The sequence below is a fragment of the Crocodylus porosus genome, unplaced genomic scaffold, assembly GCF_001723895.1.
Source record: "Crocodylus porosus isolate Cpor-Errol unplaced genomic scaffold, CroPor_comp1, whole genome shotgun sequence".
NCBI lineage: Eukaryota > Metazoa > Chordata > Crocodylia > Crocodylidae > Crocodylus > Crocodylus porosus.
This window is the reverse complement of record NW_017728914.1, coordinates 37095685-37118760: the sequence shown is the minus strand read 5'-3', so window position 1 is coordinate 37118760 and position 23076 is coordinate 37095685. Positions and strand designations below refer to the sequence as shown.

Below are 23076 nucleotides of genomic sequence, written 5' to 3'. Positions count from 1 at the left end.
CGTGTGTGCAGTCAGTGTGCGCGTGCACTGTGTGTACGTAGTGTGCGCGGAGTGTGTGTGTGTGTGTGTGTAGTTAGGGCACATAGTGTGCGTGTAGTGAGTGTGTGTAGAGCGTGTGTGGTTAGTGTGCGTAGAGCCTGTGCATGCAGTGTGTGTACTTAGTGCACATAGTGTGCATGTAGCGAGTATGTGTGTAGCATGTGTAGAGCGTGTGCATGCAGTGTGTGTCGTTAGTGTGTTGATTGTGCATAGAGTGTGTGCGTGCAGTGTCTATAGAGCATATGTGTGTGTGTGTGTAGTTCGTGTTCATGGAGCGTGTGCATGCATTGTGTCGTTAGTGTGCATAGAGTGTGTGTAGTGTGTGTACTTCTGCATGTAATGTGTGTGGAGTGCGTGTCGTGTGCGTGCACAGCATGCATTGGATACATGTGGAGTGCGTGTGCCCAGCATGTGTGTGGAGGGTGTGCGCACAGCACATGTATGGAGGGCGTGCGTGTGGTGTGTGTAATGTGCCCTCTGTGTCTCCAAGGGGAGAAGGAAACTAGCCCGTTCCTCCTTTCTTGCTTGTTTTCCCGAGCGTCAAAGGAAAAGGAGGCAACCTTTCTCTGGGAGACGGTTTCCCGCCGTGGCGCCTGTCGCCACGCTCCTTCCTGCCTGCGATCGCAGGGCTGTGTGGGGAAGAGGTGGCAAGTGTGCGTTGTGTGGTGTGCTCCCGTGGAGGGGCAGCACGGCACAGGGCTCTGTGAAGGGGCACAGTTGCTCTCTTCTGGCACACGGCACCATCTGACTTTGTGTATGGTGACGTTTGTCAGCCCCGGTGTTCTGAGAGAGGGGCTGGGACATAGCAGCGTCGCCGCCGGCCCGCAGTACAGAGCAGCCTGAAAAGTTTCTGTGTCCAGAATAAAATGTCCCTGCTATTGATCTTGCTTGTACCAGGTTCAGGCTGTGCGTGCTCACTCCGGTTACACTCGATCCTGACCTGTGTGAGGTCTTGGGCACGGCCGGTTGGAAATGTAACTGTGTTTTCACCTTGGGAAGTTAAGCCCTCGGGGCCCCTGTCTGTCCCCTGTGAGGATAGTATGGGGGAGTTCCCACATCTCCCCACTGTATGCAGATACAAAAAATGTGCAGGAGGTGTGCACCAGAAAGCTGTGAAAGCAACCAAGCCTTTGGTTAGATGCTGCAGAGTTGGACCAAGACCCGCAGATATCTCAGCCTCCCTGTCAATCCATAGGAGCTTTCACCTCAGTTTGCGGTTTCTCAGGATATGCCGTTTAATCAGGTGGATTTTTGTCTTCTAGGAACTGGGCTGAAGCCACCAGCTGATTTCATGTGGGCTCGCAAAACAGGCAGCCATTCTTAAGCCGGCTGGATTTGCAGTGGTGCTGTGTGGGTGAAGGGCTCTGTTCCTCCACCAGCCCCTGCCTGATTCAGCGCCATCATGTCTGCTGCTTCTTTGTTAACAAATTTTAGGTCTAAAAACCTTTGATTGCTCATACCAAATAGAATAAATAAGAGGTGTTATCCTATTTTTAAAGCAGCAGTTGAGGGCAGCCATTGGTTGGCATTATAGGAATAGAGAGAATGACACTTTTTTCCCTTCCTCTTACACTGTGAATCAAGTACAGCCAATGTCAGAAGGCAAATCCTGGCCCTGCACGGGCACGCTGGCCCCCTCCGCTCAGATTTGTTAACGCGGTTACAGTTTGCAGGATAGGTGTTGGATTTGATCATGGGTTGGAGGTCCCCGCGACACGGTTGAGACTTGCTCTGTGTGTGTGCGTACGTACATGTGGGCACAAGGAGTTGAGGAGAGGGCTGGTGGAAAAACTGAGGTTTAGGGAAACAAGCAAAAAATAACCTTACAGCTGTGCAGTTGTGTTGTGTTCTCCATTGCAAGCTGTGCTGGGGTAATGGGTTCACATTTCTGAATGCCATTATGCTTCCAGATGGCACCAGACATCAGTCTGGAGTTACTTGCCCTGCCATTTTTCTGATTATGCGGTGGAGAGGCTCTTGTTCACTTATCTTCATGCGTAGTCCTCCCTTGAACATAGGGGTGACCCACGCTTGAGATCTGCTGGCAGAAAAACCACCTACGTTTTAATGCCTGTGTGTACCAGCTTGAGTTAAATAACTGCAACTGCTTTAATTCACACTTGTTAATTTTGGATGAGAACTTTGACCCCTGACTGTGTTTTTGCTTTGATTCATTATGTAATGCTCGCTTCCTCTTTAGGTGAAAATCACACTCATCCAGTCATTTGATCTCATCTCTGCGGTAATTGCTTTATTGCACTGTTTGGATGGAAGAAAAGGGGAGGGGGGAACCTATTGGGTATGCTTAATAACTTCTTGGTCAAACAGCAGAACTGCTGAGTCTGCTCGCTGCGTTCTCTCTCTGTAAAACTGCCTTCATGTGAACTCTGAAGTCTGTCTTGATGTGATTTGAGATTGCTGAGCTGCTGTAGTAAATCATGAACAGAATGGGCTTGGAGGGAGGTGGTGACCAGATCCAGACTGTAACGGTGTGGTGCATAATCCTAATTTTTAATTGGCTGAAAAAGTGTAGTTATTTGCAAGGCTACGCTGTATTCAGCTTTCTCAGCAGAAATGGTTGAAGAGTGCTGTCACTGTTAGCTCAAAATGTACCCCAGCTTAAATTATATGTCACCAATGCATCTTTTACTACTTTTGGTGCCCGCTACTGCTTGGCTGGGGGGAGCATTGTTCTCCTGCACCCATCACCAGTCATCACTCCGGAGAACTGGACTTTTCTGTGGTTTTGTGCTTGCAGCTGAGCCTATAACAGTTGTTCACACCCCCCGGAAGCCAACATCATGTTGCAGCGTACAAGAATCTGAGGCCCTGAGCAGCTCCGATTTTTCTGTTTTAAATCCCCTTCTGCTCCCGGGAACAGAGCAGACGTGTGCCATGGAAGGACGCTGAGAGGTATGCACGTTCTCCAGAGCACAGCTGGTGGGTCTAATTTTAGGCTTCCCGGCCGTGACATCAAACCTTTTAGTAGTTCTTAGTCAAAATAAAATCCCTGCAGCTAGGTGTCTCTGTCCCCTCCCCCATCCTCTTTCTTCTTTAAAGATATATTTAACTAAATTTAGCTTATTCAACAATCGGAGCTTTATGTAGTAGCATTCTAGTTTTAATTTTAGAACGTCTTGTTTAATGCTTCTTCTCTGTAAATGGAGATCATGACCAAATGCCACCGTTGCACACAAATGGGTACCCCAAATCACTGGCATTTTGTAGGGGTTAGACTTTAGGCAGACATTGTTTTTTGTTCTTTAGTTTCTTGCAGATTTCTCCAGGCTGCTTATGACATAACTCAGTGAGGTACTAAGTGCTGCCTCTATCCATAAAAGTCTATTTAGAGACTGGTGTGCATCTCAGGAACTGTAGTTTTTTGAAGTCTAGTTCCTAGTGCTTAATCTGGCTTCACTAGTAATCCTACTGTTGTCTTCAACTGGGAACAAAGTTAGACCAGCACTGCAAGTTTTGAAGATAATCCAGCTTTTAGCCTTGCTCTGTAGCTGCTTGCAAACTTTCCTATTTATGGGTTTGTCTAAATGTGGAAACTGCCAGTTTAACCATTAGATTTACCTGTTCATTTTAACCAGGGCAGCTTGTGTTTGTGTGTGCGCACCCTTCTTGTTGGTTTAAAATCAGTCAGGTTAGTCCAGCTTATTGTAAGTTGAGTGTTGCAGGGTAAACTGTGAAGCAGGGATCCTGGTTTTCTCTGATTTAAAAAAATCCCCAATTTTCAGTTTAAAAAAACTAACCCCAGATCCACATTTTTCCATGATTAAAATGAAACACCACTAATGTATAGATATCTATATATTAGTATATATTAGTGGTGTTTCATTTAAATCGTGGAAAAATGTAGATTTGGGGTTAAAATGAAACACCACTAATATATAGATATATATCTATATATTCGTGTATATTAGTAGTGTTTCATTTAAATCATGGAAAATGTGGATTTGGGGTTACTTTTTTTAATCGAAAGTTGGAAATTATTTTAAATCGGAGAAAACCAGGATCCCTCCTGATAAGACAGCTTGAAAATCTCACCAAAAAGTTGCACTGATTTAAATAAACAGGTATAATATTGCACCATTTGTCACGGTGCTACAGTTCTTTGCATAGACTGAGACCTATTTAAAGGGAAAGTTTGTGAAGGTTTTACTCAAAAGGTTGCTGGTAATCTTTCCAGCAATGACACTGGTAAGGTCCACGTTTGTGATAAATCCAGTAACTTTTTTTTTTTTTTTAAATAGTTGCCAAAAATTAGACATCTGAGTAAAGCTGTTTGGAAATGCTGATTCACGGAAATGGGAACTTAACCAGAGTTCACAGGAAACGTTTCTCAGTTCCAGGACATAATTTCTGGGCAGAGGAAGACCTAGGCCTGTGCCGTGGGGTTTCACTCGGCTCTTGGCTGCCTGGGCTCAGTTTCAGGGTTTACGTCGTGACCGTGTGGGTTTTGGGGTGGGGGTTGCAACCCCTGCTTTTGCTTTGACTGGTTTCCGTTTCCCCCGGGATTGAGAATGGGAAGGGAATTGAAATGCTTAGTACATCGTGCTTAGAGCGGTGTTATTTTTTGCTTGTCTCTATTCTGTCTTACTGGAACTCAGCAGCAACCTCACTTGAGCCCTAAGGATACTTGTGTTTGGACTGGAGCCAATTTAAAAGGGTTTCTCATTAGCAGTAGATGTGGAAACAGGATTTGCTACAGTGTTTTGGAGTGGGCCACTCTTCTGTAATATCTAGCTTATTAATTGCAACATTGTGCTTATCACAGTGGTTCCTTAAAAGCACAAGTAGGGGTTTAAGCTGCCTAGGTAAATAAGAAAAATACCATTCATTTTTCCTAATGTCCCAGAAATTGGTTTGTGAATTTGAAAGGGTAAAAGAAGCTTGGCAAAGATCTTCAACTTAACTTGGATATTCATGGTCTTATTTAACCCCACGTTTTGGAAAACTTGCACTGAAATCCACAGAAGTTTGCCTGGGTTTGGAGAATTAAGGAATCTGAACGAGACTCATAGAACAACTTTGCTCTGTACAGAGAAGTCATCAGATGACTGACTGTCTTCAAGTACGGCACTTGTATATGTTGAGAGCATTTTAATTAGATTCATGGTTATCATAGTGCTTAGGGTTGGAAGGGACCTAAACAGATCATCAGGTCTGACCCCCTGCCCCAGGCAGGAATGGGTGCCAGGATTATATCACCCCAGCCAAATATCTGTCCAGCTTCCTCTTGAAGACCCCCAAGGTAGGAGAGAGCACCACCTCCCTTGGGAGCCCATTCCAGAGCCTGGCAGCTCTGACTGTAAAGTAACGTCTCCTGATGTCCAGCCTGAACCTTTAACAAATTGGGGCCATTATTCCTAGTAACCCCAGGTGGTGCCTGGGGGAACAGAGCCTCCCCCAGTTCCCGCTGGTTCCCCTGGTGAGTTTGTAATTGGCCACCAGATCCCCTCCCAGCCTTCTCTTGTGGAGGCTGAATAGATTCAGGCCCTTTAGCCTCTCTTTGTAGGGCCTGCCCCGTTGCCCCTTGATCATGTGGGTGGTCCTCCTCTGGACCCTCTCAATGCTAGCCACATCCCTCTTGAAGAGCAGTGCCGAGAACTGGACGCAGTATTCCAACTGTGGCCTGACCAGCGCCGCATAGATGGGGAGGATCACCTCCCTGGACCTGTCTGAGATGCATCTGTAGATGCATGACAAGGTGCGGTTGGCCTTCCTGACTGCTTCCTTGCATTGGTGGCTCATGTTCTTCCTGGAGTCAACAATGACTCCAAGATCCCCTTCTGGTGCTGTGTTGACAACGTGGGAGTTTCCCAGCCTATAGGTGTGTTGTTGGTTCCTTCTCCCTTGTACTTGTCTGCTTTGAACTCCATCCTATTCTCATCCGCCCACCTCTGTAACCTGTCTAGATCTAGCTGGATTTTGTCCCTCCCTTCCAGCATGCACAACTCGCCCCACAACTTGGTGTCGTCAGCAAATTTGGACAGCGTGCTTTCCACACCCACATCCAGATTGCTGGTAAAATGTTGAACAGTACAGGCCCCAGGACCGAGCCCTGGGGGACTCCACTGCCCACATCCCTCCAGGTTGAAAATGACCCGTCCACCACCACTCTCTAGGTACGACCGTCTAGCCAATTTGTCACCCATCTGACTGTAGGCATCAATGCCGTGATCACCGAGTTTTTTTTAAGAGAATGTGGTGGGAAACCATGTCAAAGGCCTTCCTAAAGTCCAGGAAGACAGCATCCACCCTGGATCACCCTAGATGCATGTTTTTACAGCAAATACCATAACTTTGTAGGCTAACATTTTTTGTCAAGCTCTAACTTGATTGCCTTAAAAGTAATCTTGAAAAACTTGTAGGCAATTTCATGTTGATGAATTGGTGAATTTACACAACTGGAGAAGTAAAGGGTTTGAAAAATAGCGTTAACTCTTTCTGCATAACCTGTTTGAGGCTGTGCATCTATTAATCCTGACTTTCCTTTTGATGAGAGGCTTGTCATTTCAGTTGGAATTCGCCTGAAACTTTCCCTTCATAAATTAGCCTGGGTTGAAAAATCTGTTTTGCTGCAATAGGGTCACAGGAAATTTGGGCTGGAAGGGACCTCACAGTCATGTAGTCCAGCTTCCTGCTCAAGGCAGGATGATCCCAACCTAAATCATCTGAGCCAAGTGTCTGTCCAACCTGCTCTTGAAAATTTCTAAAGATGGAGATCCCACAATTTCTCTAGGCCACCTGTTCCAAATGCTTGACCAGTGCTACATACAATAATTAATAGCTTTTCAAGATGAGCAGCTTGCTTGATAGGATAGTAGTGGTAGTTTATGTACAGTGTTCACCAAAACACTACAATAAAACGAACAAATAAAATTATCTAAATAAATAACAGCATTTATATAAATCATCATTTTTACTAAAAGGCTTGATAGGGTAATTGGGCTGCTATTAGTTTGGGGCAGGCATTACTGGTGTCTGTTTTAGCTCTAAAAGAGTTAAAACATTATGCATCATCATGCTCTAGGCAAGTGTTCAGGCCAGCTCTCTGTACACAGGCAAGTATCAACTCTAAATTATGATTGTTAATCATATCCTATCCTTGAGGGTTTAAGTTGGATGTGGAATTATGCATGTGCCTTATGCTGGCCCTTTGAACAAGGGCAATTTCATTCAGTCTGAATAAATGGAAATGTAATTGCATTCTATTAAAATGCTGTATTTCGAAGCCCGTGTGTACTGTTGAGCATTTCAAATAAAAATAAAATCTGACAAGTGAAGCAATATCTTGAAGTAAGGTCCTGTAAACTGTATTCCATCTTGTAGTAATTAGAGTGTAACAGTATTAGTGAAACATTAATATTGCAGCACAGCAGCAGCTGGTGTGGTTTACTCTGGGCTCCCAAACTGCCTTTGTCGCAACCGATTGGTATACAGTTAATTCAGCAAGATGGCATCTTACGGGATTCACCAAACTCACACTTGAGGTTCTGAAACATCCTCTCCCAGGTATTTTAAAGTGAGATGCACATCTCATCTTTGCAAGTGTTTTCATGCAACTGGGCAGAATCCTGTTCTTTAAGCTTGTCCCCCATGATGGAGACGCTCAGCCTTTTGCAGATCCTGAGCTGAGGCTGAGTTGTCAGCCTGCTGCAGTGGTGGTTTCTGTGTGCACGAATGGCCTTTTGCTGCTGGGTTTGGCCTTGTAGCTGCTCACCCCCTCTCATCCTGCCACAGAACTTTCCTTTATCAGCTTGCTGTAATAACATCAGTAATAATAGTACAGACCTTGCATGGTTCAGTAGTGACTTGGATATAAAGGTTTGCCACGCCAAAGCAATGTGTGGGGCTGACAAAGAGTGCAACAAAAAACAAATGCATGAATGTTTTTGCTAGTTCTTTTGTTTGGAGAAGAGAAGACTGGGGGGGATTTGATAGCAGCCTTCAGCTCCCTGCAGAGGGGCCGCAAAGAGGATGGAGTTGGACTGGTCTTAGTGGGAGCAGATGACAGAACAAGGAGCAATGGGCTCCATTGCAGCAAGGGAAGTTGAGGTTGGATATAAAGAAAAACTTTCTCACTAGGAGGGTGCTGAAGCACCATAACAGGTAACCCAGAGATTTGGTGGAGTTTCCACCCTTGGAGGTTTTTAAGACCTGGCTAGAGAAAGCCTGGCTGGGATGATGTAGTTGGGGCTTTGAGTAGGGGCTTGGACTGGATGTGACCTCCTGAGGTCCCTTCTTACCCTCATTTTCTATGATTCTTTAGCCTCTCCTCCCAGCCCAGCCCCAGGAAAAAAAAGAGTACATAAGTGTCAAATGTAAAAGGCATCAATTTGCCATTCCTATAGTGAGCTTGTGGCTCAAGAAAACCGTTGACAACTAGTACCAGCTTAGTAGTGTCAGCTGAAGGCTATGGACTGAATGGAGAAGGGAACCCTGTGTTTCCTGAATGGGCTCTCAAGAGTTCATGGCTGAGGTACATGTCCAGGTGATTGTGGGGAAATTTATCTTGTGTTCTTTCAGTAGCTAAACATGACCCTTCAATCCCTGCTGCTGTCAGTCCAGCTCTGTTCCCAAGCACTAAACTCACTTTACAAACCAAACCTTCATTTTAGAGCATCAGAATAATGTGCCATTGTAATGAATTATATTGGTATAATTGCTACGGAGCTGCGTTATGGATCTTAATCTAAAAACAAGTGTTTGCCTAAATAAACACAAAAAACCTCTCAAAAACCTAAGATTAGGCTTTTGGAAGTTATTGCAAATGGTAGGGAGGAAATACATCTAAATTGTTGTGATTGTAAAAGCATTTTCCTTCCCAAAAAGCCTTCAGTTGTTAATGTGTAGCACTATAAAGAACTGTTCTCAGTGACATTTTTCAAAAGCTGCTTCATCCGAAAAGGCCGTAGAAGGAAATGGCCTTGTAATTCCCCATTTAACTTGAAATCTCAGAGTCCCCTCCATCCCTGATCCTTACTTGGGTTTTAGAGCCAACATTTGTGCTGATGTTTTGTACCGCGCCGAGCTCAGTGGGATCTTGACCTGTGACTGTGATAATATGAATAACTATGAGAGTTTGCACAGCATGCGCTCTCTCTCATAGTAGAAGACTACCATCAAAACAGAAGCACTCCAGCAAGTTGTTGCAGAGAGCTGGTAGCCAACTGATCTTCTGATAGCAAAAGATAAAAGCCCTGTTGATGGCTACACGGAGAGCTACATTTGTAGGCTTGGGAAGCTTGTACAGTGAAATATGGATTTGCTTACTTTTGTCTGTCTTGTGCTATTTACAGTCTGCTGTGAGTTTTCTGAAAGGGAACAGAATGGCTGTCAAGGAGAAGCTGGAGGCAGTACTAAATGTGGCCCTGCGGGTCCCTAGCATCATGCTTTTGGATGTCTTGTACAGATGGGATGTCAGCTCCTTCTTCCAGCAGATCCAAAGAAGTAGCCTCAACAACAACCCTCTCTTCCAGTACAAGTACTTGGCTCTTAATATGCATTATGTGGGTAAGTGCACATACGAAAATGCAAACATGTTTCTGAAATGAAGCTTTCTGTCTGCCAGAGTTTTGGGAGGGCTGCACAACAACAAGGTCTTACCTTGTTTATTCAATACCAGACTCACCTTCTTCCTGGAAATGAGCAATTGAAAATTGTGGTGTGCATCTTCAATGAGGGCCCTGATCTGAACAGTTTGGTTCAAAGGGAAATGTTTTTTCTTCATTCTGCATTTCCAAAACAGGGTGCATGTCTCATTTGGGCATGTGGTATATGAATAAATACAGTAGTGTGGTTATGACACCAAAATGCTACTGTTTTTTTCCTTAATGGTCAAACCGATCCATCCTGTAGTCTCCCAGTGCTTTTAGAAAGAAGTATATTATATAGTCTCAAAAGAATTTATGGGATCATGTGAACTGAGTGAAACTCTAGGGCTGAAACTGCTAATAACGGGTTGAAAGAACAAAAGTATGAACTAGGGATGGGCTCATCTGTTTTTGACCTTTCCTTTCTAATGTCCTTGTGACATGGTATTTAGCAGAATTTGCAGATTTATTGGAATCTGACATGTGTAAGACATTCCTTGCTGTGGCAAGGGCTGAAGCCACTGGTGACAGCCGTGTTCCCCCTGCTCTCTTCCTGGGGAGTGTTGTAGTTTGAAACCTTTTGTTTTCTTTATTAAATATCCTGGTTTGGTGCGAGGGGTTGGTGTGATGCGGGGAGGAAGCACTGAAATGTATGTACTGATGGACCTCTTTGGATTTTAACATCTATCATATAGTTGCCTATAATTGCAGAGGATTAGACTTGATGCCTCTGTGGTTCCTCTCAGCCCTACATTTTCCTATCTTGCGGGAGAACAGTAGAGAGGGGAGGGAGCCAAGTATTATAATTTACCTAGCTGCTGGGAGCTAAATAAAAGGCTAGAAGGAAGGAAATAAGTTGTTGCCTCTGGCCCATGACCTGCAGCTTGACAAAAGCCAGCTTTCAAACTTTACTGCTTGATTTGCAGTGCAGCTATGGCACTTTAGCTTAAAACCTTAAGCTTTCAAAAGAATATGAGCCGTGTTGACAGTGGGTTGGTATGTGTGGTGCATCCACATATTGCACACAAGTGGACAACTTTCCTAGCTCAATCAACTGGAATTCAGGGAGCTGAGACTAAAAGACGTGGCCCAGAGCTCTAGCTCTGGTGGTAGAGGCCTGTTTTGGGGAGATAAAAGGACCACACTCCTGGGGCCAAGTTCTCCAATGGGTGTGCGATTATTTTGCAGAGTGTATATTTATAGCAATTGTAGCTTACCGTGTATGTGTGTGTTTATGTGTGTGTGTGTGTGTGTGTGTATGTATATGTGGTGTTTCATTTAAATCATGGAAAAATGTGGATTTGGGGTTACTTTTTTAACTGAAAATTGGGGATTTTTTAAATCAGAGAAAACAAAGATCTCTGGTTATTTATGTGCTTGCTTGTCTGCAGTGTGTGGATTAGTTAAAGGTTGGGTCCTGATTTGGATTTGAACTGTGGTGAACATGAGAAGTTTAAGCGCAGGATTGTCCAACTTTTTAGGGATAGGATTAGCATGTAATTTATTTGGTGTGTGTTTTGATGTTACTTCCTTGTATTAGTCACTCAAGACAAGGTACAGGATCAACTACAAGAGCCTGCCAAGGGGAATATCTTTTAGGTTTAGTCATTGGAGGCCAGTGTTTGGTTTTGTCTTTTTTTCTGGAGCAGCGTGTCTAGAGTTTTAATCCTGCCTCAAGGGGTGTTGGTATATGATTGTTATCTTTTTTTCATTTCTGTTGCCTTCAGCATATTTTTTCTCCTTACAAATGCAAACGTTACATGGCCTTTGGTTGCTCTGACTTACTGTATTGTTGGTGGAGAATTGTAGGAATGCACTTGCCATTCTTTTTAATAGAGAAAGGCCAGTGTTGTCTGTCTGCTTTTTGGGGGCAGAGGCAAAGAGCAGAGTAGAACTTGCTTAATGACTCAAATGACAAGATGTGAGTGATATCTCATTGTAGCCATGAAAAGAAAGATTATTTTGCAAAGAGTGTATATTTATAGCAATTGTAGCTTACCAGTTAGTTTTGAACATTAAAGGTAGCTGTTGTGCACTGAGAACTGGTAGAGCAGTATGTCCAGTGAGATCTTTGAACTGTCTTTTTGCGATCATTTGATGAGGCTGATCTTTGTTAAATTCTTTGAGGTTTTTTGCTAACAAGCACTTTATTGTTGATAGGTACTGTTAATATTAGCTACAGCATCACTCACTTGATGTCTGCTTAGATATTTGAATACTGGTTTCTCCCTTTGCCTGTCTTTAACTGCCATTCACTGTTTGGCATTTACATATTTAGTGTACACTGATATAGCAGTACTTTCACACCTTGCTTTTAAAATATTGAGTCTCTGTAATGATACCGTGTCAATTTGTAATTGCTTTTCTGGGAGGTTTTTGAACTATTGTTTTACTTAAATGCACATACTTGTGTTTAAAAACAGATCCCAAACTCATTTTTATAGTGTCCCAGACCCTGTGGATACTCTGAAATTAAAATTGATTTAATTTTGAATCAGCAAGGAATTATTATAAATCAGTATAAGCCAAGGTTAAATTGATTTGCGTGTCCACAAAGGGTTTCATGCTGCTTTGACTAAATCAATTTAAAAACGTGACCTTAGCTAAGTTGATGCAATTTGTATATAAACTTGGTTTATAAACCAGGATGAGGAAAACACTGCCATACTCCTCCCATTTGGAAAACTAAACTCCTTTCAATCCATTTGGGCAGGAGATCAATGTGTGACTTGATTAACATAGCAGCGTGCTGCAGATATATGGAGATGTGCTACATTTTAAAATCTATATTTGTATTTTAAAAATTCCCATTGGTTCAATCTTTGTCCATGCCTATGGCAACACAAGTATAATAAACTGCAACTACTTGTTTGCAGTAATAGGCAGTGGCTGGGTTAATAATCCCTTAGTGCAATAGGCTAAAGTTGTTCTTTTTTTCTTACCTTGTCCAAGATGAGCAAATTCTTGATAGCCTCAACAAAAGCAGCACCTTCCCGGTAGAGAATCAGTGCTAGGATGCAGCCTGTGAACTCTGCTCCATGAGTAAACAGGGCTATTTTGGCTGTCAAGTACACTTCTGGATTCATCTCCTCCCCCCTGTTTACTTTTTCCCTAATTCAGAGTAGCTTGAAAGGCCATACTGGCTGCCAAAGTCAGAAGCACTGATCAGGTTTAGGCGTCTTAAATGGAAGATTTAAATGATACTGCTGCTGTGATTCACAATGCAGCCAGAAGTACTGGGAACCGAGTCAAGCCTGTAGGTGCAGCCAGCTCTGCAGCCTGGCCCTCCTCCCCCTCAGATCCTTTTTGTGAACAAACGTGGTCTGCACTCCGCAGATTATCTGATCGTGGTGACAGTTTTAGAACCTGTTTGGCTGCACTGAGGTGAACTCGGAGCTAAGGGCCGGCAAACCATGGAGGCACATTTCCAGACAGAGCCATCAAGCCCAGAGAGGTACATTGGAAAAGTAGTGTGTTTTTTCTCTGCAACAGAGCTGTCCAACTGGTGACCTGCAGGCTTCACGTGGCCTCTGGAGGGTTAGCATATAGTCCACGGGCTCCTACCCCATTGCACCCCCCCCCCCCCCCCCCCTTCCTCCCCCCCCCCCCCCCCCACCCAGTTGCTGCTGCTGCTGCTGTGGCCTGGTTCTTCAGGCTTCCCACATCTCTGGCTTCTCCTTCCTGCCCCTGCTTCTGGGTGCAGGCCGGCTTCAGGGAAGGGAGCTGAAGCACTGCACACAGCATCAGGAGGGGGAGGGGGGGGAGCTGTGCTGTAGAGGTTGGGGGAGAGGGCTGCCCACATGGCAAGCATGGCTGGGAGGGGGGAGCTGGGCTACTTCTGTGTTGGGAGCAGTTGTGGGGTGGTGGAGGCTGCCCACATGGCTGGTACACCTTGCAGTCCCCAGGTCTGTGACCTGGGCTGTCCAGTTGAACAGCCCTGCCCCAGAACATCAGTTTCTTCTTTCTGAAGATCCACTAGACATGCCAGTCAAGCTTTCCTACTGCGTAAAGACTGCTAGGATGTGGATGGGCTTTTGCAGGTGTTACCTGTTTGATATCCAGGTATTTCAGTCCTCGCTGCACCGGGATGAAGTGGGGAATTCTGTACTACATGCAGACAAGCAGAGCTGTGATTCTGTAGCGGGAACAGTATTGAGCTGTCTGTTAGAAACCCAAGCCTGCCAGAAATTAAAAATTATTTTGCCAATTAAACCACTTCTACTCCTTTGCCTAAGAAGCTCCCTTTCCTCCCAAAAGTATAAAGAATTTAATACCATTGCAGAATTCCCTAATAACAATGAACACTTGATATTATCTATAAGGAGATAGCAAATTAATTTCTATGTTAACTGCTGTTAATACAATGAAAACTGATCATTGGACGAGATCATCAAGGAGAACCACCGATTCACCATAACTTGAAGTCTTTAAATAAAAAGATGAGCATCTTTCTGAAAGAGAGGCTGTACTTCACCTGTCACTTTTTTGGGTTAGATACTGGAATTTGTCTCATTGAAATTAGCAGCTGTTGCTATGCAGAAGGTCAGGCAACATGATCATAATGGGCCCCTTCAGGTTTAAAATATCAGTAATCAAGACTAATGTTATCTGTGTATACCCTCTCGCAGTAAAGCCTGTTTGCTTGATAATTTAATAAAGCTTATTTAAAAAAAAACCCATTTAAAGTGGTTAGCATTAAAGAAAGCTGACCTATATTTTTGTGCTGTTTGGTAATCTTGACATACATAATGGAGCCATCTGAAAATACAAGCTGCAGGCTTAAACAAGTGAGGATTTGAGTCCAGTTCCAGGTGGAAAATTAATGTACTAAGAATCCTTCAGCCACATAAGTAATTAAAAGTGGTGAAAATTGTTTAATCTTCTCTCCCAGAGACCTGGGGAAGGGTATAGCAGCACCCTAAGCCTTGTCTGTGCCTCTCCCAGCTACGCAGGTGGTCCAATAAAAGATGTCACCTACAAAAATCTTTGCCTTTTCCATTCATTATGCATAGTACTTGGGAACATAACTCTGGAGGAGCACTGATCTTTGCAGGTCTCCTTGGAGTCTTTGAGAGTTCCTTGTTGCTAATCAGGATCAGGCCGTGTCTGGCTTTCCCTTTACCTACGTTTCATCTTATAAAAAAAGACGGTTGCGGTATCCATTGAGAGACTGCATAACATCAGCTGCTGTAGAAGCAGAATGCGATGAAACTTTTTACAGCATGCTTAGCTCTTAGCCATATTGGCATAGCAACTCTGGGGATTGCTATAGCTCTATTAATGGCATCAGAAAGCTATGTTAGGACAGAGTTATAAAAATAATCAGTTAGAAGTTTTGCTTCTGTCGCAGGCCAGGCACGTGTTGGTTAAAAAGGTTTAATGTTAATTTTGAAGATTTATTCCATTAAAACTAAGTTGTCCAGTTCTCAGGGCAGAAGTGTACTTGCTTATATAGCTTTCTAGTGCAGCATTTTATATAATGGAGACCTGTGGTGTTCCAGACTGTGCCAGCTGCTACTGTCACCTTCCATATTTTCTTCTGCACTGCAGTACAGCACTTGAGTCACCTGCTTTCGTGTCCTCCTCTTGGAGAGGATGGATGCAGCAAAAAAGCAGAGTGTTTCCCCCAAAAGGATATGAGATGTGCTGGAGGTGCAGTGTAGGCTGGCAGGCAAATATCGCTTGGGCTGCAGAGAAGAGAATAGCTGTGGTTTAAAGCTTGGTGTGGTTTGCAGCTGTAGTTGCTGTAATGTTAAAATAATGCAGTCTTAAAGTGCCTTGAGTTGCTGTTCTTCATTTTCTTAAGAGTGAAAATACTCAGGGATAAGACACCAGGGAATAATTTAGTGCAATCAGTGTCTGTCCACCAAAGGTGGGTTCCTTTCCTAGGACTTTATTAAGCTCCAAGACAATTGGGGCTTACTAATACAGCAGCCATAGATTTGTGATGCAAAGTGACATTGTGTAGTAACTACTTCCTGGACTGTGTGATTAAGATCTTAATCAGCCAGCATCATCAGGTGGGGGAAGGAGAGTTGTTGCAAATCCTGTGTTTGTGCAGAGCAGGGTTCTCAACCTTTAAAAACATGAGGCATCTCTCCTGAGGCTCAAGGCTGCCCCTGGAAAATGCCAGCTTTTAATTTTCACTTGTTTTTTTTGATTACAGAAAAACAATATTCCAGTTCTTCTGTTGCACAGGACTTGGACACCACAGCAGGAAACCATGGTTTTAACACTCTGCATTCTTATTTGGGATCTCTGGGTCTATCTTGTGACTCATGTACTCTAACATTGTTCATATTATCATTGAAAGGATCTCAAGACCCCTCCGGGTACTCCAGCTCCCTGGTGGAGGATCACTGATGTAGAGGGCTGGAGGGAAGAGGAAGCCCCCCAAAGTTTGCTGTCGTCAAAGGCTGCTCTTCCATTTTTCTCATTTGCCTACCCCATTTCTCTTTGCCCATGGATTTTGTTGCTGATGCTTATGTCTGCCTTGCCTCTTCAAAGGTGCCTCTTTCATCCTTGGAGGAAGGGTATAGCTATCTGAAACATATGAAACATTCTTGTCCAAAGGTCCCTCTTGGGGGCAGGGGAAGAAGCTAATGCAGTCTCTTCCAACAAGGTAGATTTGTGCAACTAGTAAAGGGTATTGAGTGAGGAGACATGGCTTAGCCCTCTGTCTTTGGAAAGTGTGCAAATCCTCTCAGTAACCAGGTGAAGCGCTGCTAAAGATCAGTCTTAAAGACGCATCTGCGTTCCTTATGCTTGGGCAGCATTTAGGTAAGTGAGCTGGGGAACTATTTTTCAAGTGTTCTATTTTAAAACACCACTATTTTTAAGTGAATACATAGTCTTATGACTTGGTCTTGTTTTATTCGTGTGAAAAAAAAATCCTGTAATGTCTTTAAATTCCCTCAGCATTCAGGGCTTCTTGGAGAATAAGCCATGCATCCTGCAACTGGTAGGGAGAGAGGCTAAAGAATTTTTATTTCTGCTGTGCTCAGGATGTAGCTCAGTCTTTAGCATAGCCCCTACTGTCGCAGTCAGACTTTCCAAAGTCTGGCTAAGCAGATTTCCCAGGTTGGCCACGAAGATTACATTGCATAGATTTCATAGGGAATTCAGACTGGAAGGGACCCCAGAGGCCATCTAGCTCAACCCTCTTCCTTGAGGCAGGATCATCCCTATCCAAACCTTCCTATACAAATCCATGATCTAAACTCTTTCTAAAACTATTATTAATCATGCAAGAGGTCATACCGTTATCTGCCACAGGGATGGCAGCCAATGTCCTGCTTCTAGAAGATGTTGTTAATATACATATGCCCAATAGGTCCCAGGTAGAGGCCATGCTACTGAGGAAGGCAACCCCCCTCCCCCCCCATAGTCTATACCTATCTGACAATGAGAATGGGGTAAAATTCCTTCCTGACTCCAGATATGATTACTGGTCTGACCTTGAGCAGTGGGGCAAGACCCTCTAGCCTTTTAAAACCTAGACCCTATAGACCCTCTTAAAACCTCCAGCTTTTAAGTCCCAGCAGGAGCACTGGCACAGCCAAGACAAAATCCCCACTTTTGGCTGCTGCCATCACCCAGTGCCTGAGAGAGGCTTAAAAAGAGCTTGACACATGGAGCAGAAAGTAGGGGGCAACCAGCAAAGGGATTTCTGCAGGTCCACCTCCCAGTAAAAAGCTGCGCTTTTGAAATGTGCTAGCAGTATGTTACTCTGATTTTTTTTAGTGCCCTTTTAACAAGGCCTTTGCTTAGGAAGAGAGACTTGCAATTGTTCAAAAATAGTTTAAGTTATTAGTTGGCTGTTTACCTGTTTATGTGCTAATAACTTAAACTATTTTTCTCATGGATGTTGCAGCCATCACGAGGCAAAGACTATGCTGTGATAAGAGCCACTTAAATCACAAACCCTGCACTTGTGACAGGCACGAAAGAATCTAACAAAGTAAATGGCAAATTAAAGAGAAGGAGTCCTTATCCAAATGCAGATTCATCGTTCAAAAACCAAAGGACGTTCAGTGTTAGCTGTGGTCTTATGTGAACAAATATTGGAGGCCTTGTCCAGTAGGAGTGTGAAAAAGTCACGCTTTTCCCCCCTCCCAAACTCCCACTTGCAGAGCTGCATACTGGTCCCCAAATACTTGACATGAGCTGTGTTTGGGTAACCGGAGAAGGAAGAAGTGTTAGCAGGGTGTCAGGGAAGTTTGGACGGAAATCTGCCATCTGCTTTATGTCCTTGTCGTGGCTGCCTCAGAGCATTTTTTTTTTCTTCTTTTGTCCGTAGGAATATCTGGTAGATCTAAGCCAGCAGTTTTCAACATATTTCCCTCAAAGGCAAGTGAGCAAAGGTTTAAGCTGAAGCCACAGGAGCTTTGGAGTGCAATTTTGCTGGTGCAGCCTTGCCTCAGCATGCTTGCTAACGGAGAGTGGCCTCTAGGTTATGAGGTGTGTGGTTCCCCAAGGCTGCAGGTTAGCTGGATTGTGGCTTGCTGATCCACGGCACTCCTTCAGTGTTTCTTGAAGGCATCCTCTGACGTTGTTTTACAAACTGTGGAGCTCCCAAGAACAGGACTGAGCTAGAGTAGTTGCCCCTCTGGATGCTGGTGCCCGGCTGGCTGACTGCAGTTCGTCCTATGGATTCTGGCATCTGTGCAGACTTCGTGGCTAGACTCTGGGTTTGTTTCAGTTTGCAGAAGTTTTTCTTTGTCTGAATTGTGCCTGGGGGCCACCTCTGAGGCAGGGGATCGTCTTGCCGTGATAGCAGAGGCGTACTTAGAACTTCCTCAGCGTCTCAGTTACAAAAGCTGCTTTCTGCGGGAGGGCAGAGGACATCCTTACATCAGCCAGTTCTGAAATCCTGTTTGTCTGGATTCAGATGAAGGCTTGTTCATACAGCTCTGAGTGGGGGATAACTGTTCAGTGTTTTCCAGCTAGCTGTGTTCATGTGGACTTCTCTTTACACAGGAGTTACATTAGTGGAATAGCTTGGTGGGATTCAGGACCATTCAGATCATCCAGTCTGACTTGCTATGTCCCATAGGTGCTAGAACCTCTCCCAGTAACTTCTGCATCCAGTCCCAGACTTCTGCGAACAGAACCGTATCCCTACACTCACAATTTGAACCATGCAACAAAAGATCTCCCTCTGGTTCCAGTGGCTAAGTACCCTTGCCATTACATTTTTGTGCCTGAATCTGAACCTTCTCATTTGAATTGATTTAGATTCAGCTTCCAGCCATTGGATCATGTTATGCCTCATCCTGGTAGTGGTAAAGAGCAGTCTGATAGACATCTCTTGTATTAGATTCATGATCCCTCTCTTGGTGATAACTGGCCCTGGTTTTTAAGAAGCCAGTGTTTCTTTGGCACACCCAAAGTCAGTGACTTTTAATAAGAAAGAAATATTGGAAACTCCTTAATTGATGAATGCAAAGCTTTCATTCTGAAGCTAGATCTATATAGAGCTTCAAAGAAACTATTTGAAATGGGTGAAAGAGATTTGTGACCATGCAACCAACGGGAAAATAAAACAGTTCTTAAATATCAGGGCCTGTCACTTGGAGATGCAGTTAGCATTGTGCCCTTGATGTGTGTCCCAGCGCATGCATGTCAATAAACTGACACCTAAGCCTGCTCAGAAGCAGCCAGTTGAGCCCAGGACAGTGACCCTTTGCCCACTGTAATGACCAATGGTAGAGACAGCGAGGGAAGTGCAGGAAGGCAGCCCCGCAGCTGCTGTGGTGCAGCGTGTACATTCCACCATCTCAGCGTTTTCCATGCAGTTGAAACAACAAGTTGTAACTAAGCTCCTGTGTCTCGCTAAGAGCTGAACAGAAACACATGTGTAGCTTAGAGGAGTACTGAGCATTTCCTCTTTACTCTCCCTGGCATTTTTGGAGGGCCTGGCTGCAGCCCAGGCAGTGGGGGAGAGGAAGGCAATGGGTGTCTCATTCTCCCTGACCTCCTTTGGGCTCCTGGGGGGAAGTTTGCAGCAATGCTGCTTTCAGCAGTCTTTAGAGGAGCATGGCATGGACTTCCCACAGCTTTGGACCATCTGTCACCCTTGGAGGCTATCAGGGGAGATTGACTGTGCTCCCTGGTGGCATTGCATTGTGACTGACAGCAGGCAAGAGGCAGGAGAGAGTGCAGAGCTCGCTCTCCCCCTCCCTACTCCCTTGTGGTACACACTCATCAAGCTGGACCTGAACTCCATCATATCTTCTGCTTAGGTTTAAGACCAGCTGACAGAAATTAGTATGCTGCTGAGTCAGGAGAAAGAGAGGAGCACCCAGTTGAGCCCAGAGGCAGGTTGACTCCTCTCCTCTCTCTCTGGGCTGGTTGTGGATTCAGAGCCAGTAACTCTTGCTTGGGATTAAGCATAGCTGCAAGATTTAGACATTTACCCTGAGGCTCCTGGTAGTTTCCAGTCTGGTGAATGTGTACGTGCGTGTGCGCCAGCTATCCGAAGGGATGTTTAAAGGCACCATCTTTTTCTTCCATCAGAGGAAATGATGCTCCCGATAACTCTCTGCTTGTCTAGTCAGTGGAAATAGTGCTGTTGTTAAGATAGCATGGAGGAATTGAATTACCCCAAACGTACATACCTTGACTCTGTGGTTTGAAGTCAGATGTTGCACGTGTCATAAATGAATAGCAGGTGTTGAGCGAAAAGTAGGTAATAAAAATACTTCTTTTTATGTGCCTTTTTATTTGCACTCCTCTTCCTCATCCCCTTTCTTGCAATGAGCCAACTTTGGTAATGAAGTGTTTATTTTCCTGTCCAGCAAAGTGTCGCAGATGGTAATGTGGGTGCAGTTCTGGGATTGGGGCCTTTGCAGCAAAAATGCAAATATTGTCACGCGGTGTATTTCACGTCTGCCGTTTCAAGAGGGAATTGCAAATAATGAAATGAAAAGATACCACTTGACTTTTTTCCTCCCATCTGAAAACTGACAATTAGAGCAAACTTTAAAAAGCCTGTCCTGGAAATCAACATTGAAATTCTGGCCTGAGCTCAGAAGCAGCAGCTTTCAACATGGAGGCTGCTGCAGTAACCGTGACTGCTGTTCAGCTTGCCACTCTTTCTGTCTCTGAGGCCTGCTCTGTCTGGAGACCCTCTGTGGAAAAGCCATGTTGCTTTGTCTGTCCTCAGATTTGCACTTGGACACCTTTCCTCCTTGAGTTGCCTCTCCCATTATTTTTAGAGTGCAATGGAACATGTTCCTGATTTAATTAGGAGTATGTTCTGGCTGCATTAACTGCATGACCTCTGGATAGCTCTGCTTTTCCAAAATGTTCTGCTGCCCTGTTTGAAGATAGCATCACAGTGTCTGGGAGTCCAGTACAGTGACTCTCTGACAAGCAAAATGAGATAAAACCAAGTGGCAGAGCTGAAATACTGGTGCAAGAGCAGTAAGTGGGATTTCTTGAATTATCTCTGTAGTGAAAGGGGAACAGAAACCTGCTTCATAAGGTGAAGGGAAAAACCAAACCTGGCTTAGGCTAAAGTAAAAGGCAGGATTGAAACTGAGACTTGAACGGGAGAAGGCTGCAGGACAGGTGTATGTTATCTGACTGGACGGCAACACTGGAAGAGCAGCTCTAAAGTTGGGAGGTCATGAGAAGGCGGCAAACATTGGAGGTGCCAAATGTTGTCTGGTCTGCCAAGGAGGCTGAGGTTTGAGAAGGTTTGTTGTAAGATTCTGGTTTGCTACAGCGATGCCAAGCTTTATTTTTGGGTTTCACTGTTTAGTGCTGAATAAATAATAAAAGCACTTACCAAATTATGCACAGCAACTTCAGGAAGGGCTTGCTGGTGTGGAAGAAGTTGATCACGTGTAAACAGCCCAAATGAACTTCTAGCTGTACAGCCTGCCTCCTGATCTTTTTAGCAGTTGATGTCATATTTTTAATTTGCTTGCATTTTTAGTAAGGGTATGTCCTTCCTTGATCTTCAGATCTGCTCCTGAAACTTGCATCTGCTCATACAAAAGAAATAAATGGCATTTTCTGGGTCAGACTATAGATCCATTTGTCCTACTTATGGTTTGTCCTTCAGAATTAGTTGTTGTAGATTTAGTGATCTAGGCACGGGGGGCGGGGGAGGCTTGTAGTCCTGGGTGGGCCGATATAACAAATAGGCCTGTCTCTCACAGAGAGCAGATAGTGAAGGGGAGGATGAAATGGGCATGTCCAAAATCTTCTATCCTCTGCCCCTCTTCCACTGGAGCTTCTAGCATTTAGGAGTTTAGGATGCTCTGATTCAGAGGCCGCACGCATCCTCTGTGTATCATGTTCCATACCTACTGATGCACCTTTCCTCCAAGAATTGGTCAGGTCCAGTGTTGAAGAGATGCTTAGTTGTGTCTCAGCAGGTACCATATCGTGATAGATAGATATAGCTACACAGAAATCTGTATTTAGCTAAAGATGCATAGAAATAGCTCTATCTATCTAGCTATATGGATATCTATATCTAGCTAAAGACAGATAGATAGAGCTATATAGCTATTTACTCTGGGGCCTGGGATGTTGCATGCCAAATACCATGGCCCTTCTATTAGCTGGTCCTGGATGGGGTGAAGCAAACTAGTTAAGGGCCTGCTTTGCCTTTAAGGGACAACACTGCGCAGTGGTACTTGTGGTTGCTGCTCATATGTTTGTTGGGAAAGCAGGAAGCAGGCAATAAACCCCATCAAATCCTTGTTTGCTACTTAGCTAAAGAATAGACAAAAGATGTGAACATCTGTTTGCTTTATTAATTAGAAGCATGTGGTTCACACAAAGCATCTTAATTGCTATAAGCAAAGTTATAGTCCTAGACCTCAGGCTCCATTCAATAGTTTCATTAAATTAAACTTCAAGCTCAGAGAAAGAGGGAAAAATCCAAGGACTTTATGGAAATTCATGGGGGTTCCTCTTTGAAGCATGGGTCATATTCCCTGCTAAAGAGACTTTGAGAAAGACAAGTAGATAAACGTCTAACTTATGATAAGTTCAGGTTTTTGATGAATGTGTGGAAAATTATGATGAAATGCTGGTGTAAGTGTAAATGTGTGTGTATGTGTGTGTGTATGTATGTATGTATAAAATACACGCACAGTTTTTCAAGGTGGCTTTTATTTGCTTGTCCTTACCTAGAATAAGGAAGTTTTACATGCCTGAATGGACGATTGATTGCTGGGGTGTTTTTTGGGGGCATGAAGCTGGTTTTTTCCCTTAAAAAAAAAAAAAAAAAAAAAAATTGTTGGACAAATTTCCAGCACTCTTCAATGGGTTTACTGTTAATGTCATTTTATAGAGATGAAGCACTAGGGGTTGAAAAGACTTAAGCAGTGGGCAGTTGAAACGAGTTGGACTACCCTTACATAAACATTTGCCTTAGTTTATGATAGCAGGGCAGGATGTGTTTCTGGGT

The 23076-nt window shown here is 44.1% G+C and overlaps 1 protein-coding gene across 1 annotated transcript in view; it reads left to right on the top strand.

Annotated features, from left to right (window-relative positions):
- Positions 1 to 2831: 2831 nt before the first annotated feature.
- The window catches only part of RNF145 (ring finger protein 145), a 55102-nt gene continuing 34857 nt past the window's right edge, over positions 2832 to 23076 (top strand). The window contains exons 1-2 of the mRNA XM_019535297.1: positions 2832 to 2952; positions 9351 to 9564. Coding sequence (XP_019390842.1) covers positions 9381 to 9564 — 184 coding nt within the window. The 5' untranslated portion in view covers positions 2832 to 2952; positions 9351 to 9380. The remainder of the gene's footprint in view (positions 2953 to 9350; positions 9565 to 23076) is intronic.